The following is a 16,529-nucleotide window of genomic DNA, read 5'->3' on the forward strand; positions in this document are numbered from 1 at the left end:
GTGAGTTTGAGGCCCGCGTGGGGCTCTGTGCTGACAGCTCGGAGCCTGGATCCTGCTTCGGATTCTGTGTCTCCCTTTCTCTCTGCCCCTCCCCCACTCATGCTCAGTCTCTCTCTGTCTCAGAAAGAAATAAACATTAAAAAAAATTTTTTTATATTAAAAAAATAGCACATGTGAAAAATTTCTGTAAGCCGCATTATACTACAAAACATTCGCTGCTATGATGTCAACCCCCGCCCCCTTCCCGAAACCCTGACACCGTGTTTTCAGAGGCTCTGTCTCTCTGCCTGGTGCATAGTAGGTGATCAGAAAACTTGCTCGTTAAACCAGCAGAGCCCCAAAGTGCTAGGGCACCGCTCAGTCCCAAGGGACCTCGTTCCAGCTGACAGATAAGAAATGATTTGTAAGTAGCACACGCACTGTTTATGTTCTATCTTCCCCAGTATTGATTTGTTTATCAAAAATTTTATTTATAAAAGAGCACAAAAATATGCCAGCCCAAATTCTGCAGGATGTATCGCAGGTTCTGAATTAATGAGGTCCAAATTTATGACCGTTCTGAATTGTTACTTCCTTTTCCTGCCCTGTCATTGCTTGGGGGTGGGGGTGGGGTTGGGGAGAAAGTGGCCTTGTTACAGGACAGGGTTCCCTCCCTCCCTGCAGCTCACCCTTCCAGACACCCCCTCCCCGCTGATCCCTGATGAGGATGCATTTCTCCAGGTACTAGAGGCTGGTTTCTGGAGCTGTGACATAGCTTGAAACCTCTTAGCCCAGCTCCCATTCTATCAAATAATCCCATTCTATCAAATTCTGGGTTGTGACCGCAGTATTTTACAGCGAGAGAGCTCCTTTTGGGAGGCTGTGGACCCTGAGGAATGCGTATCTATTCCACAGTGGAGGGCATCGCAGAAATGGTGGCAAGATTCTCTTAAGTTCCTGAGGGGCTAAGACAGTGCTGTCAGAGTTTGTAAGCCCAGACCCTCAGCAACGGAATCAGAACCCCTGGAGTTGTGTCTGACATTTGCATTCTTAAAAGCTTCCAGATGGTTCCAGCATGCACCTAGGTTTGAGATCTGCTAATTGAGAGGGTGCCCTCTTAAGAAAAAATGTGTTTTGGGTTGTCTTTACAATTACCATGCAGCTTTTTCATTAGAAATTTATTTTACCTAGTTGTATTATAAAACTGACCTACTTACTAAAGGGGGGAGAAACTTGGAAAATATGGAAACGTTGAAAGGAGAGAAGTAAGACTCAAGTTCCAATGATCTGAGGGCAGTTTTGAGTATCAGATGTGTTTTCTTTCAGTTTTTTTTAATGCGCTGGTTTGAATTTTTTACAGCACTGTGGTCATATTTAATATAGCATTTTCTGTCCACTTTCGAACTTACCATTATGTCTTAGGTACTTCTGCACATTGTGTTAATTCCAGGTGCAGTTTTTAATGCACTCTTGTACAAATACGACAAAAATGTGGCTTTTCTCCATTTTCCTGTGTATATACCTCAGCATGGCATTTACGGAGTCCTTTCTTTCTTTACAACACCTGCGTTTCAAGAACATTTGTGAAATCGTGTTTTGAATGTCAGAAGAGGAACGTATCTCTCTTTCCCTGTGGATTTCTTCTCCCAGGGTCTGAGCCCGCCCCGACCTTCCCTCGGTCCAGCCCCGCAGGTGGATGGGCACGTGGGGCTGGCACAGAATAAGATCTTATTGCAGAAAAGTCAAGAGGGGAAAGCAGTAAATATTTTCCCAGTGTTTTACAACCACCATTCTGGATCTCTCCTAAGCCGTGAGACTGTAGTTCCTTAGGATGGGATGGGACTTACAAGCAGAGGCACATACAGAGAGCTGTCCCCACCAGACAGACCCATGCCCCCATGCTTCGGAAAGAGAGGAAGCCAATGACTAAGGCGAGATGGAGAAAGAGGGAAGCTGGGACAGAGGTGACGATGGTCGGGCAAATAGACTGATGTTCTGGTGCGCTCGGTCAGAAATGCCAAAATCTAGCCACCTGTTCCTTTCCCCCCCACTCTGTTTTCCATGTAACCTTCCCAGAATTGTTGTCTTTGTTGTACAGTTGTGTGTGTACATATATATATATATATATATATATGTACACACACACACTTATATGTGTATATACACATATAATATACATATATATGTGTATATACACAATTGTATGTATATATGTACACGCGTGTGTATATATATACACACCTACGTGTATATATACTTGATCTATATACTTTTTATATACACGGTATATATATTACATTATATATGTGTTTATAAAATGATATACGTATTTCTCCTTGACGGCTGCTACCTTCTGACTCAGCTGCTGGCTCGGAAATGAACTTCCTCACTGCCTCTGGGGGAGCTGCAGCGACGGGTGCCCATGGGTGCACCAGGTAACTGTGCCCCGTCTTCTTGCAGGACATTATGGGAAGGATACCCACCGAAGTGGAGGACCCGATCTCCATAACTTCATCTCATCTGGATTTGTCACGTTAGGAAGAGGACACACGAAGGGTACAGTGGAAACCATTTTTTACTAAAATACAGAGGTTGCCTAGGGGAGCCCCGAGCTGAAATGGGAAGGTGACGTTGGAGGAGGCTAACGTTCCGGGACAGGAATAAGTCGAGGGGGGTTCCCCTTGCAGCGTGGCCTGGTGACATATGTGGCTTCTGACGGGAAGGCAGGTCCCAGGTATGACTTTTAGAGGGCCCACAGACTTGCAAGAGACGACCCCCCCCCAGCCCGCCCCTGCCCCGTCCCCCCGGCGGGAGGGAACGCAGGCAGAGTGGCGAGAAACCTTGCCGGCAGATGCGAAGCGTGTTCTCCTCTTGGTTCTTCCTCCTTTTCCTTTTTAAAGCCACATTTTATAAACCGATGTATGTCAACGGTCCGCACCGTGGGTTTCTAAGCCAGCGTGCATGGCGAGAGTTGCTGTGTCCTACATGTGTCTCTGTACACAATCTCTCTGTGGTGTGGACACAAAGGTAGAGGTCACGCAGCCCTTCCGACCTCCAGAGGAACGCTACCGTGGCATTTCTGCTGAGCTGCTTTATGACCTAGCCAACAGCTTGCAGAGCATCTGTCCGGGGGTGGGAGGGGGGGGTGTATGGAGTCCTCGATTCTGTCTTTTGTGTAAACAGAGCCCTCCTAGTGTTGTGAGCATTCTGTCCTATCAAATAACTGAATCCCTGACTCCTCCGATTACCTTCCTGACACCTGTGTACTGTTATAGACCAACTGTGAATTCTGTTGTAGGGATGGAACGATCCCTGTCTTCCTCCGCAATATGTGTCTCTTTTAAGTGTGAGCGAACAAGGAACTTCGCGAGTTTTTCGTACATTCCATGCAACGACTTTTTAAATTCCCTGTGTGATGTTTGTTCACCCTGTAGAGAAAAAAAAAAAAACCAAACAAACAAATCTGTATCTGTGTATGTATTTTCTGTTGTGTCTCTTTGTGTCTAAATAAAGTTTATTGAGGATACAGGTGGCATTTGTGGCTACTCAAAGTCGCAGAATCAAACGGGGACCAGAAGGGCGGTGGGGCTGCACGGTTAACGGATGAAAGACATCATCCCAGTCCTACCCATATCGGCTCAAACCTAGGACGGCCAGCCCCCACGTCATCTGCTTGGCGATAATTACCTATCGCTGTGAAACGAACACATCTGAAATGTAGCGTTTTAAGACAATAGCAAACACATATCATGTCCCGTAGCTTCAGCGGGTCCCGAATTCGGGGGCAGCTGAACTGAATGCTTCTGGGGTGGGCGTCTCTCACGAGGTTCCTGGCGACATTGCAGCAAGGGGCTACCTCATCCGAAAGCTTGACCGGGGTGGAAGGACCTGCTTCCAGAATCGTTCATGCACATCGCACTGGCTGTTGGCAGGAGGCCTCAGTTCCTCCCCATGACGTTCTCTCCATGGGCTACCTTGTGTGTCCTGACAACATGGTGGCCGGGCTTCCCCAGAGCGGGCGATCCAAGAAAAAGAAAGAAAGAAGTCCGCGTGTCTATTATGACACCAAGCCTGTGGGTTACATTCTGTCATCTTCTCAATATCTTCTTGCTTACACAAGTCAGCTTTATTATAGATGGCGGGGTGGGGGGGGAGCCACACAGGGATCTGTGGGGGCCATTTTGGGGGTTGACTACTGCATTCCTACCTCAAAGCTACAAATATGAATTTTTCTTTCTTTCTTTTTCTTAACGTTTATTTATATTAGAGAGAGAGAGAGAGACAGGGTGTGAGCAGGGGAGGGGCAGAGAGACACAGAGACAGAATCCGAAACAGGCTCCAGGCTCTGAGCTGTCAGCACAGAGCCCAACGCGGAGCTCGAACCCACGAGCTGTGAGAGATCACGACCTGAGCCGAAGTCGGACGCTTAACCGACTGAGCCACCCAGGTGCCCCCAAATCTGAGTTTTTCCAACAGAACACGGCAACTCTTACCAAGGCTTTTCAGCTGCAGTGGTTTCCCACCCTTACCCCTATCCCTTGTAGGTGGTCTAACCTGAAATGTCAGCTCATCAAAAGAACTATTTATGTATATATAAGTGTTTAATATATTTATATATAGATATAAATATTATATAAAAACTATATATATAAACTATCTATATATAAATGTTATAAATGTTACTTATATATTATAAATATAAATACTGTATAAAACTATATATATATAAACTATATATATATAAATGTTATATATATATATATATTATATGTATATAATGTTATGGCTTGGGGCTCATACATTCATTCAACAAATAAATATTTCATGAGGCTCGCCATGTGCTAAGCAATATTCAGAAGTCGATGAAACGGAATCTGCTTTTGTGAAAACTCCTGTTCCGTTGGGCGAAGCAGACAAAATAAATTCTCGATGATTAAGAGCAGGGGGAAAACCGAAGGCCGCGCAGCAGGAAGCAGCTTGGGTAAGGGGGTAATTGGGCAGAGACCCTCATCCCAGGCAGAGGCAGCAGGAAGGCTCTGAGGTAGAAGCTTTGTTGGGGTGTCAAGAAATACAAGGGGGGGTTGTATCCTGAACGAAGCAGGATAGAAAAGGACGAGAGTGGGGGACATGGGGCCGCAGCCAGACCATGCGTTCATCAGGCAGGGGACACAAAGCTGCAGCGTAAAGGGGATTCTCTATCCCTGTCTGTCCTTTGGGTTTCAGTCACCGGGGAGACTGTACCCTGTCATGGGTGTGGGGCTTTGCTGACGCTGGTTGCTCGCCCTGATCTTAGCTTGCCTGCGTCTCTCCCTCTGCATACGTGGCAGGTCCCCCAGCCACACCCTTACCAGATCCTCTCTTCCGTTCCCTTCCATCAAGGCCTCTGAAACCTCCTCTCTCCAGGAATGTACCCTGCGTGTATTTTCCAATTGAGAAAACAATTAAAGTTTCATGAGCAAAGAGACTGGGGCTCGGGGAGGAGCTGAGGAAACAGAGTCCCCCCTTCTGATATCGGGACTCTTTCTTTGCACACAGCCTGGGTCTCTGGAAAAGGGCCAAGCTTCATGCTCCCTTCCAGCAGAGCAACCCCAAGCTCGGCTCTGAGTGGTGCCCATAAGGCAAGTGGTGCCATATTAATGCCCCATGGGAAGGTAGCCACTCCAAATTGTATATCATGTATGTTTCATTCCTTTCTTTTTCTTTTTCTCTTTATTTCTTTTTGCTTCACCCCTACGGCCTGCTGGGGACCTTTTCCTTAATTCCCGCTTTCCCTTCTTCCTACTACATTGGCATTAGGCCTTCTGATGGCACCCGGCTGCCGTGTGGCCCCGCTGTGACGCTCAGAACTGATGGGGTAGCTAACTCCTGCTTTAGAAGGTAATACCATCGCACTACCAACCTGCATCACTGAACTGCACAGGTATTTCTATCAGATTCTGATTATCTGAGAATCATGCATTGACCATCGCCATTCCAAACGGTGTCTGGAACCTTCTTTGGAAGCTCGGATGCCTCCAGTCCTGTCTGCCATGTCAAAGGCCCCAGAGGCATCGTGGAGAGAGAAGTGCCCTCTAGCTTCGGTGGCCGCTCCTCCAAATTCAGAGAGTTGGGGGTTGGGGATGCTATTGTAGAATGAGATCCATAGGTGCACAGGGAATGAAACCCTCTGAGACAAAGCCTAAACAAGGGGATGTTTTTTGGCTAATGGGCTTGTAAAGGTGAGACATCAGAAGAAATGGAAATCTGGCCTTGGGGGCTTCATAACCGCCAAAATCCCCTGTTCCATCTCTGTCCTGTTAGGAGACCCCTAGGGGACCATGCAGTCATTGGTCAACCTCCTAGGGGGCATAGCACCGCCTTGGGCTCACAGGTACCACACTCTGTACTGATGCCCCTTTTCAGGACTTTCTAACTGCCTGACTGTGCTCTGCCTTTTATAATTCTCACTCTTCCCTTTCTTCTTCTTCTCCCTCTTTTCTTTGAAGTTTATTTATTTTGAGAGGGGGAGGGCAGAGAGAGAGAGAGGGAGAGAGAGAATCTCAGGCAGGCTCCGTGCCGTTAGCGCAGAGCCCGACGCGGGGCTCGATGCCACAAACCATGAGCTCATGACCCGAGCTGAAGTTGGACGCTCAACTGACTGAGCCCCCCAGGTGCCCCTGTTTTCTCCTTCTTCTAAGGAGCTACTTCTCCATGTGCCCGCTGCTCTGATTTCTTCCTTTGACCTACTCCCTGCCGATCCCTTAGGAGAAATGGAAGTCAAGGCCAAGGAAAATGCGGATCAGAGTGACCATGAGTTTAGACCAAGTTCCCCCTAAAACCTTTCCTCTGTTCATTAGATAGGATCTCCCCGACCCCCACGCAGGACCCCAGAGCTGTCTTTAGGGAAACAACATCTCCGAGGCTGCCACAGTGAAATCCCAATGATAAAGGCTATTTGCTGAACACTTAACAATGTTCCGGCACTCTGACATATGCCGTCTTATTTTCACCTTCATGACGACCCCGTGGGTGAACTCTTGTTACCCCCTTTTGCTGGGGAAAGAGAAGTCAAAGTAGAGCAGTTGAGTAATTTGCATGAGTGAACGTCACATGGTCAGTACTGGCTCATCCCAAATCCAGTCCTGTTTCCAAAGATTATGCTCCCAGCCACCACACACCCTACCTGTTGGAGAAGGGGGCGGGTGGCAAGGCAGCGTATGGGCAGTGGTTCCACAGGACGCACACGCGTGGTAAACACTCCATAGCCAATGGTTGTTCTTTTTAGAGGCACACATCTTGCAAGGTAGGAAGTCACGCCAAAAAAAGACGGGCCTAGAGTGGGCCACCGCCACCGGATTAGCCGGGGCTGTCCTTCCAGAAAGGAAGCTCAGTCTGCTCAGATACGTTTTCAGGGTCTGGCTAAATGAACACACTTTACGGGGACCCTGTTCCACGTCGGCATTTTGGTGAACAGCTCAGTCGGGCTGGTTGTTTTTGAGTCTGATCAAAAGAGCTGGAAAGATTCTTTTCCAGGATCCCCCGCGTGTCAGTATCGTTAATTCCAGGGATCTCCGCCTGTGTGTCCCAGGCCATGCCAGGCCGAGTCCTTATGGGCCGCGGTGGTAGCAATGCCCGCATACGCATGGCGGCTGTCTTCTGCACTTGGGCGTTCTCTCCTCTGCTCTTTCTCCATATTCGCCAGGCCTTTCCACCGTGCCAGGAACCACATAGGCACACGCATGCGTGTGGGTGTGCATGAGAGAGAGAGAAAGAGAGGGAGAGTGTATGTGTGTTTGGGACAGAGAGAGAGAGCCCTGCAGCCTTTACTAAAAGGTAGGCACTCCAAAGTCACTGCCCCTTTGTAGGAGGCAGACACTGTCACTCATGGTCATTCGTTCCTTCAGGTGAGCACGTACGTTGAGCACCTGCTCCGTGCCAGACATCATCGTAGCCACGGAGGATGCAGCAGACAATCTTACATGCCAGTGTGAGATGTTAGAAAGAAGTAAACATATGAAGCATGCCGGATAGAGTTAAGAGCTATGGAACAAGACAAGGCAGGGAAAGGGAGGGAGTTGTAGTTCATACAAGAGCATCCACAAGGCTTCAGAGAAAAATGACATCTGGGCACAGACTGAAGGAGGCAGAGGATCAAAGCCGTCTGGATTTGCGGTGGGGAGGGGGCTCCCAGGACAAGGGAACAGCCATGTGTCCCCCGCCAGGCTGTGGGGAACAGCTGGGAAGATTGACCAGAAGGAGCTGGAGTGTGGGGTCAGCCAGGAGCGGGGGCCTGAGCACATGGGGCCCGTGGGCCATTTAAGGATCTGGTTACCATTCTAGGCAAGATGAGAAACAAAACGTTTTTGGCTTGAAGCACTAGGAAGCTGGAAGTCTCCGGGAGGGACAAGGTTTAGGCAGAGGTTCGGGGTGATGTGAACTCAGTCTGGCTCCCTATTAAGTTTTAGATGCTTATTAATCAGATCATCCATGCAGAAACGTCAAGTTCAGGAGAGACATCCAGGTTGGGGATGTGAATGTGGGAGTTTCCGGGGCGTGAATCTGGGAGACTGCATGATATCAGCTAGGGAGAGTGTCGCCTCCAGGCGAGCAAGCCTCCGGGAGGAAGCCGCTGGGCACCCAATATGGAGAGGCTGGGGAGATGGGGAGGGTACCTAGGGAGGAGACTAGTCTGGAAGCAAGAAAACCAGGGCAGTGTGTGTGGCCTTGGAAATTGAGTGGGAAGCAAAGCAGGTGTTCCCAAGGGGGACAGTGATCAGGTGTTTAAGACACAGAGAGGTCCAATGAGCCGAGGCCTGAGCAGTGACTCCTAGATGTGCCCTGGGAACACGGAGGTCGTCGGTGAGCTTGGCAAGAGCAGCCATGGGGAAGGCACATGTGTATCTGATGGAGGAGACACACGTGTGTCTGATGGAGGCAAGAGAGGATGGATGATGTCTGGGCTGTGCTTCTACGAAATCGAGGCAGACCGGGTGATGAGAAGACCTGGGTTTGTTACACCAGCCTCTTTACTCGGGGATGCGTCTGAAATGCCCCATGACAGAACGCTGTAAAAGGTTTTCAAAGTAAGAAAACAGGAGAAGAGGAATAAGAAACCGCAGGTGCGGACGACCCTGTAGAGTTTTGTTGTGCAACGGGATAGGAAGGAGGGAGGTGGCTGGAAGGGAGCGTGATGTAAAGACAGTTGTGTTTTGTTTTAAGACGGGGGAAGTCACAGTGTATCCACATGCTGATAGGAATGGTCCAGCGGAGACGGGACAATCGATGACGTGGGGCGGGGGAGGGTGTTTCAGAAGTGGTGTCCTTGGTAGTGGGATCTACCGTGTAGGCGGAGGGGCTGGTCTCAACCAGGAGCAAAGTCCACCGGAGAAATCCACCGCAGATGAGAGGCAGAGAGTATACGGCCCTGGGGTCATGCAGGTGGACATATGCCATTGGTGCTCGGTGACTTGGAGAGGCAAGGTCATCAGCTGCGAGTGAGGGTGAAGTTGGTCAACCAACTCAGTTGGCCCCAACTGGTGCCATCTTAGTTCATTCCCAGGGGAACGAGACACTTGGTCGCCCTGATGAGGACACGCGAGCAGGCCCAGCCAGCGTGGCTTCAGAGCATCTTTGACACCCACCTCTAGAGCCCAGAGACTCAGAGTGAGCTGGCTGCTGTCTGAAGCTGGCCATGCCCAGCCTCCAGGTGCTCAGAGGCCGTGGGGCTTCCTGGAGATCAGTTGCAAGAAGCTGACCATTCCAGAGCCTGCGGAAAGACCCTTAGTGGGTCTCCTCATTCTGTCTAAGCGATGCTCCCTGGGGACCAGGCTGGAAATGGCCCACCCCACCGCCCAGCCAGCCCGGGCGTGGGGTCTGCGGCAGAGGATACGGCAGGAGAGTACCCGCTACGTCCAGAAGAGCTGGGGGCGTCCGAGCAGGTGCTGAGATCAGAGCTGGAAGTGACCAGTTCAGGAGTCTCAGCAGGGAGGGCCGTGGCATGGGTAGCCCTGGCCGAGTCCCACAGAGGCTCAGGTCCCCCGATCTAAGGACGAGGAGCAGCAATCCAGAGGGAGGGTGCCGGACTGGTGGCATGTGCCCCCTGAGCAGGGGATGAGGCCGGAGGTGGGTCCTCACAGGGACCCGTGTGGACAGGTGTTAGCCAGTGAGGAGTCTGGGTCAACATTCTACCAGGAATAGGAAGCCAGGGCAGGGGAAAGCGAGGACTGGAGCCTTGTGGTCAGCGTGGTGGCTGGGAGGTGAAGTGTGAGAGGGGGCAGAGCTTTTGGTAATGACAAGGTCCAAGGGGTAACGTGGGAGTGGGTCCTGAATATAGCGGAGAAGCCAATCAACACTGAGGTCAGGGAACTACTTCTTCAGGCCCACCCAGAACTGTCCTCCTCGGCTGCCTTCCGTCCATCCTGGCCCGAGCCCCATGGCGGGGCTGAGCCTCACGCGGCCCTGACCCTGTGCTCACTTCTCCCACCAGCCTGTTTGTCAGGTGCCACCACGGCTGGCATACAGGGTTCGAAATGAGGTCTCCTCTTCTAGAAAAGAAAGAATGGGTGGGCAGGCCACGCCCCCCACCCCCACGGTTTGAGCAAGAGGCTGCAGACCATCCTGTGGATTGTGGCCAGGGGACCCCCGAACCATTTGGCTAAAAAAAACCAGCGTAGTCATTTTCACACTCTGGGAGCCAGGGGAGTGAGTGGGCTTCTCTAAACCCAAGGTGTTCGAAGGCTGGGCTCCAGATAAAGCACAGAGCTCAGAAGGCATCTGGTCTCCAGGGCAACAGAGAGCCGGGGAAAGTGCAGTAGCAGGGGAGAGGGAAGGCTGGGTCTGGCTGGCCTGAGATTGGCCTCTGAGAAGCCTGTGCCACCTGGGAACATCCTTGCCTGGACTTCTCCATAGGTCAGGGTGGGCGGGAAGAACAGGGAGGAACTCTTGGGTTCTGGGCTGGGGGCACCACAGATCCCAGCTGTCTCCGGATCGCTCCGATCTGCGCCATGGGACAGCTCCCTTGGTATGCTCTCGCTCCTGATTAATGGCTGAATCCCGGGAACCAGGCTTTGACTCTGTGTGCTCAGCCTTAGTCAGTGGTCTTTCCCATGATTCAGGCCAGCACGCATAGGCTGTCCCTGAGCCTCCCACTCAGGAGAATATGGGGTATCAGTGTGGTTCCCTGTTTTCTTAGAATTGAGTCAACCTCATGCGGTGGTTAATTGGTTAAAATGGACTGCGTCAGAAGCAAAGGCGGATGTGCGTGAACGGTGAATCCATTTCTCAGCATCACTGCTCTTCAAACAGGAAGAAATAAGGCGGAACAAAACCCAGGGCAGGACCTTTGAAAGCTCTCAGTTGGATACTTCCATTTGTGAGTTCAGCCATTTTGGTTAAAGGCAGCTGTTCCACAATTTGCTCTTTCCTAAGTTGGTCCTGCAAACAAGAACACCCATGACTGCCCCCCCCCCACCTCCAAGAAGCAGAAAGGGTGCTATGTCCCTCCTCAGTCTTACTGAGGACTCTGTCGTCACCTAGGTTAGTTTTGGTAGCAGTTAAACCTTGCAGAGGATGCTGAGGAACACGATACCCATCAGAGCCAACTTTCTGAGCCATCCAAGGGTCCACTTCTAAGGTAGGCCCACCCTACTCTCCATGAGAGACCCACTTTGAGGCCCTGAGGAAGCCGATTCATAACTTGGCCATCCTCTCAGGTTCACCGTGTTCTAAGGGCAGTGCTTGGGTCAAAATGGCACACACGGGCAGGCGACGTGGCATCTAAGTCGTCACCCAACCCACACTGCCTCAGCAAATCATGGTGTTGAGAACAATCCCCATTCATCAGATCTTTGCTGAGTCCTGGACCATACATGTCCCTATTTAAGGCTTGTCTGTGGGCCCACTGCCACGGGCCCACAGAGGCTACTGGGCCATGCTGGAACAATCCTCTGGGCTGATGTGAGGAGAGGAGAGATAGTACAGGGCAAAGGAGGGGTCAGGATGCACTGGGAAGTTGCCTTGGGAAATTTCAGAGTCCAGAGTGCTAGCCAGTACACTATGGTGCCTTGGGAAATTTCAACTCGCCTACAGGGTACATGTATCTTCTACTCAAAAGAGGAGTAACCCAGATGGATGTCTCCGGCAGTGAGGCAAAAGGGATGTCTTGTTGGCACATTGAAATCAGTGAAGCATCGCTCCTCAGCTTCTGCCAGCCTGACTCCTTTTCTGCTCAGGCGGGAGGGGAGGCCCAAAGAAAGCCTTCAGCACCCTGAATCTTGGTGTGTCTTTAAGTCCCCATTGGGAGAGGAGAGAGGATCAAGCTCTTTGGTATTCCCAGAGGCTGGTGTGCTCAGAGTTCTACCAGCTCTGGGCTGCATTCTTCTTATTTTCTAATCTCTTGCTAATGCCAAATCTGAGTTTCCTCTTGCCATGACCCATGGCTCAAGTTGGCCCCAGGGGCAGGTTTGTGGCCAGCGCAGCCTCTTCCTGGCATTGGGCTTGGCACTGACTGGTCATCCACCTTGGGAATCTTCCCTTCTCAGGAGCCAGCCGTTGGCAGTTGGCTTCCTCTCGTTCTCTGCTGCTCACTGCCAAGAGTCTCCTGAACCCGGACAGCTTAGCTGATGGGGCTCTCAAGTCCGGGAAAGTGCTGGGTCACCCCTACGCCAGCAGGAGTCTGTGGCCAGGAGGTGGCCTCTCAAAGAACGGTTGCCAGTATTTCATGGCGGCCCCGAAGTGGGACGGAATCCTGATGATCTCAGTTCTCAGGACACCATTCTCTGGAACATAACCATATAACTCTGGGACTCCACTTCTGTGCAGATAGATCATGGATGAGGCAGGATAAGGGTATCCCAGCCCTTCCTGCCTGGAGTCATGGCCTCAGCCTCGGTCTTCCTGCCCTCCAGACAGTGATGTAAACTTCCCTCATTAGATAATTATGGAAGAAGGAACGTGCCGAGAAGGAGAGAGTCGCTGGAGTCAGACGGGTTCCTTTACTCCTGGTTCTGTCCCATGCTAGCCATGTGACCTTGACTTTTGTGACATCCATCTTATTATCCATAAGATATTAGTACCTCCTACCATGCAGGGCTGCTGTGCAGGTGGCACGAGATAACATGTGCCAGAGTGCAAAGTACCAAGCAGTGGTAGCTTAAGATGCTGGAGAACTTTACTGTTCAAGGGGTAATCCTGGCATCAGCATGTGGGCATCCCCTGGGAGCTGGTTCGAAATGCAGACTCTTGGGCTGCAGCCCGAACCTACTGATTCTAGAATCTGCATGTTAGCAAGATCTCCGGGCGATTCACATGCACCCGAAAGTTTGAGCAGCACTACCCTGGAAGGCTTTAAGTGCAGTCCCCCACATGGTCTTCAAAGTCACCTCCATTTCTGAGATTCGTTAGCCGTGAAGTTGCTGCATACCGAATGCCACGGTGTCTTGCATCTGGGGAGGGAAAGAGTTCCTCCCTAAGAGGAGTACCTGAGCTCTGAACAGGGATGCAGAGAGACCTCCTAAGACCTGAGTGGCCTGTCCCAGATGTCGGAATCACAGGGATCTGTCCAATTCAGGGGAACTTAACTATGGGTTGAGCGAGGATGAGAAAAACAATGCCAGGCTTCCTGAGGTATCTTCCCTGCCAGACAAAAGGGAAGTGCCATAAAATCTATCCTGAGGAATGTGGGGGAGGATTTAAAGAAGGAAAGCCTTTTCTCCGAGTGGAGGAGACCTAAAATGGCCCTCGTGGAGAACGCGAGGTAGCCCTTGAAGGGCAGGAAGAATGTGACAGGAGTGGGGCAGGTTGGGCATTGTGGGTGGGGATGCCTTGGGAACAAAGACACGGAGAAGGGAAAGGCCAAAGGGATGGGACATAGGACCCCCTTTGCTGGGGTACAGGGAAGTGATGGGGCCACGGGACGCCTGTAGGAGGCAGCTGGAAATGACCCTGGAAAGGTGGGTTGGAGGCAGTGTCCTAAATCCTCCCAGGGCAGAGGAGGACAAAATAGAGGCTGAGGTCAGAATTCTAGCTGGTTACCACTCTCTACCTTCTCCTGTGCTTTTCTACTCCCCTCCTGCCTTTGAGAACAAACCTAAACCAGGCACACACCAGGCAGGTCCCTGCGAGAGGTAGACTCCTTCTCCCTGGGCAGAGGTGGACACAGCCAACTTAGGGGCAACTCCCTGCCTCTATGTCCCCCCACCAAGCGTGTCCTCCAGGCGTTGATCCTGGCGCAGCTGACCGCAAGGCTGAAAAGGCATCGGGTGGGCTCATGGAGCCGGTGTTCTGTGGAGACTCAATTACCCCCTTACCTGTGGTTTTTCTGACTTAGTTTTTTCTGTGTCAGGCCTCAGTTTCCTCAAGCAAGCCAGAGCATTGAAGATTCAGAAGGCCCTTTGTTCTCTGAATGCCCCCGAGTGTTCTCAGAGTGACCTGTTTTCCTGCCCACCTCTACATGCTCTATATGCGTAAAGACCCTCGGGATATGGGCCTGATGCTGGAGGGAGGTGATTTTATTTCTTGAGGTTAACAGCAGATGGTTCAGGGTTCGTACCTGAAGGCCCTTCCACCAGCGATGCATAAATGTGCAATCGGGCTCACGGGGGCCAGAGCTCATCAAGTATTCATTCCTTGAATAGGATGGATGTCAGACTCCTGTTATCATCATCATGCTTCCCAATGAATCCTGTGTCTTTTACCCTGGGAGAGTAATTCTGGGGGAGCATAATGGTTTTCTGGTTTTTTTTTTTTTCACTAAGAGCACTTGAACGCAGATGCCCAGACCCTGAATCCATTCAACTGAAATGGATGGGGCCGATGGGATGGACACCAGCTGCGCCCTGATTGAATCGCGCGACAGGTTTGACAGAAACTTATGTTTGTGCAGATGAAAGCAAGGGGCCCTCAGCCCGTGGCCCCTCTGGCTGCTTCGGGGCTCAGGCAGAATCCTGCTGCTGTCCTTGGTATCTTTCCTCCCTCACCACCCACATCCAAGTGCATTACCATTCCGTTCCGTTCCGGTCTCCTGACCTTGCTCACTACTTGCTTAATCCAGCATCCTGGTCCATTACTGCCTCCCTTTGCATTTAGACAACTCTCAAAGACATCCCCCCCCCCCCGACCCCTGAATGGAGTTTCATGCTTGTCCCCCACGTCCTGTCCTCTGCTGAGCCGCCAGAGTGATCAACCTTATTGTAACCGAATTTAACCTGATTTAATCCAATGGACCTAACCTAACCTGAAGCTTAGACCTCTTGTCACTCTTCGCTTTACAAAACCTCAAAGGCTCTCTGCTGGAGCCAGAGTCCTAAATATTAACCCCAACACTTCAGAAAGGCACTTGTGAGTCATAAAAACACTGAGTTCAAAACTCTTAAGCGGCAATGTGTGTATACCCTTCCTTCCTTCCTCTGTCTCTCCGTTGACAATGTGACCCAGGAACAGAGCAAACACGCGGCATTCAAGGCTTGCACCATCTGGCCCCCGCTTACTGCTGGAGCCCCACCTGTTCACTGCACTTCAGTCAGAATCGGGCTCCTTCCTCTTCTTCCCTCCCTAGGAGCTGGGCTCAGACTGTTCCTTCTGTCTGGAATGTTCTTCCCCTGTGGTCTTTATTAGACCAGCCTACTCATTGTTCAGCTCTCTGCTTGAATCTCCCTTCTTCAGGTTACTCTTCTTGGCCATCAAATGGAAATCCGACCTTCCGTCGTAGTTCCTAATTTCACCCTTAATATTTCCTTTCCGTACTCTTCAAAAAATTATTTTTAATTTGTGCGATGCCTTGCCTGATGCCTGTCTTTGCTGCTAACCATGTGATGAGGCACCTTGTCTGGAGGTGTTTACCATGTGTCCCCCGTGGCTAACACGGTGCCTGGCACACAGTTGGTGTCCAGTGGATATTGTCGGTGAATGAGTGAATGAATAAATGGGTGAATGAGTGAATTTAAACACTACACTGGAAGTCGGGAGACCTGTGTTGTTGCAGGTGAATGTATGGGAAAATTCCTTCCCCTCTCAGGTTGCATCTCTCTACCTGGAAACTTTTCTCGAAGATACCTTCTAGTCCTGGGGCACCGAGGTGGCTCAGTCGGTTGAGCCTCCAACTTTGGCTTAGGTCATGATCTCACGGTTTGTGGGTTCGAGCCCCACATCAGGCTCCGTGCTGACAGCTCGGATCCTGGAGCCTGCTTCCGATTCTGCGTCTCCCTCTCTGCCCCCTTCCCGCTCGCGCTCTGTCTCTCTCTCTCTCTCTCACTCTCTCTCTCTCTCAAAAAATAAGTAAACATCAAAAATTAAAAAAAACAAAAACAAAAACAAAACAAGAGACCCTCTAGTCCCGATGTTCTGGGACTCATATATGTGTGTTGAAGCACAGGGTGACAGGTGGGAAGGTAGCTCCCCGTGACCTGAGTCGTCTGCAGGGCTGTTCTCTGCCCGCTCAGACCTCTGTGGGCATTGATACTTCTCCATTTTTTGTTTCACAGATCTTTTTACGACTGCAATCATGTGCTCTTAAATACAAAAGTACAATATAGTCATCACTTTGCACCTTGCTTTTCAAACTTAGTACAGCTGGG

At 50.8% G+C, this 16,529-nt stretch overlaps 1 protein-coding gene across 2 annotated transcripts in view; it reads left to right on the forward strand.

Annotated features, from left to right (window-relative positions):
- SHISA6 (shisa family member 6) overlaps positions 1-16,529 on the forward strand; it is a 279,273-nt gene that overhangs the window by 129,513 nt on the left and 133,231 nt on the right. The window contains exon 3 of one of the 2 annotated variants that reach the window (XM_027047302.2): positions 2,440-2,535. The exons of the other annotated variant lie outside the window; for it this stretch is intronic. Within the exon in view, the coding sequence (XP_026903103.2) occupies positions 2,440-2,535 (96 nt within the window). The remainder of the gene's footprint in view (positions 1-2,439; positions 2,536-16,529) is intronic. 2 annotated transcript variants of the gene reach the window in all.

This window comes from Acinonyx jubatus, chromosome E1, assembly GCF_027475565.1.
Source record: "Acinonyx jubatus isolate Ajub_Pintada_27869175 chromosome E1, VMU_Ajub_asm_v1.0, whole genome shotgun sequence".
In the NCBI taxonomy this organism is placed as follows: Eukaryota; Metazoa; Chordata; class Mammalia; order Carnivora; family Felidae; genus Acinonyx; species Acinonyx jubatus.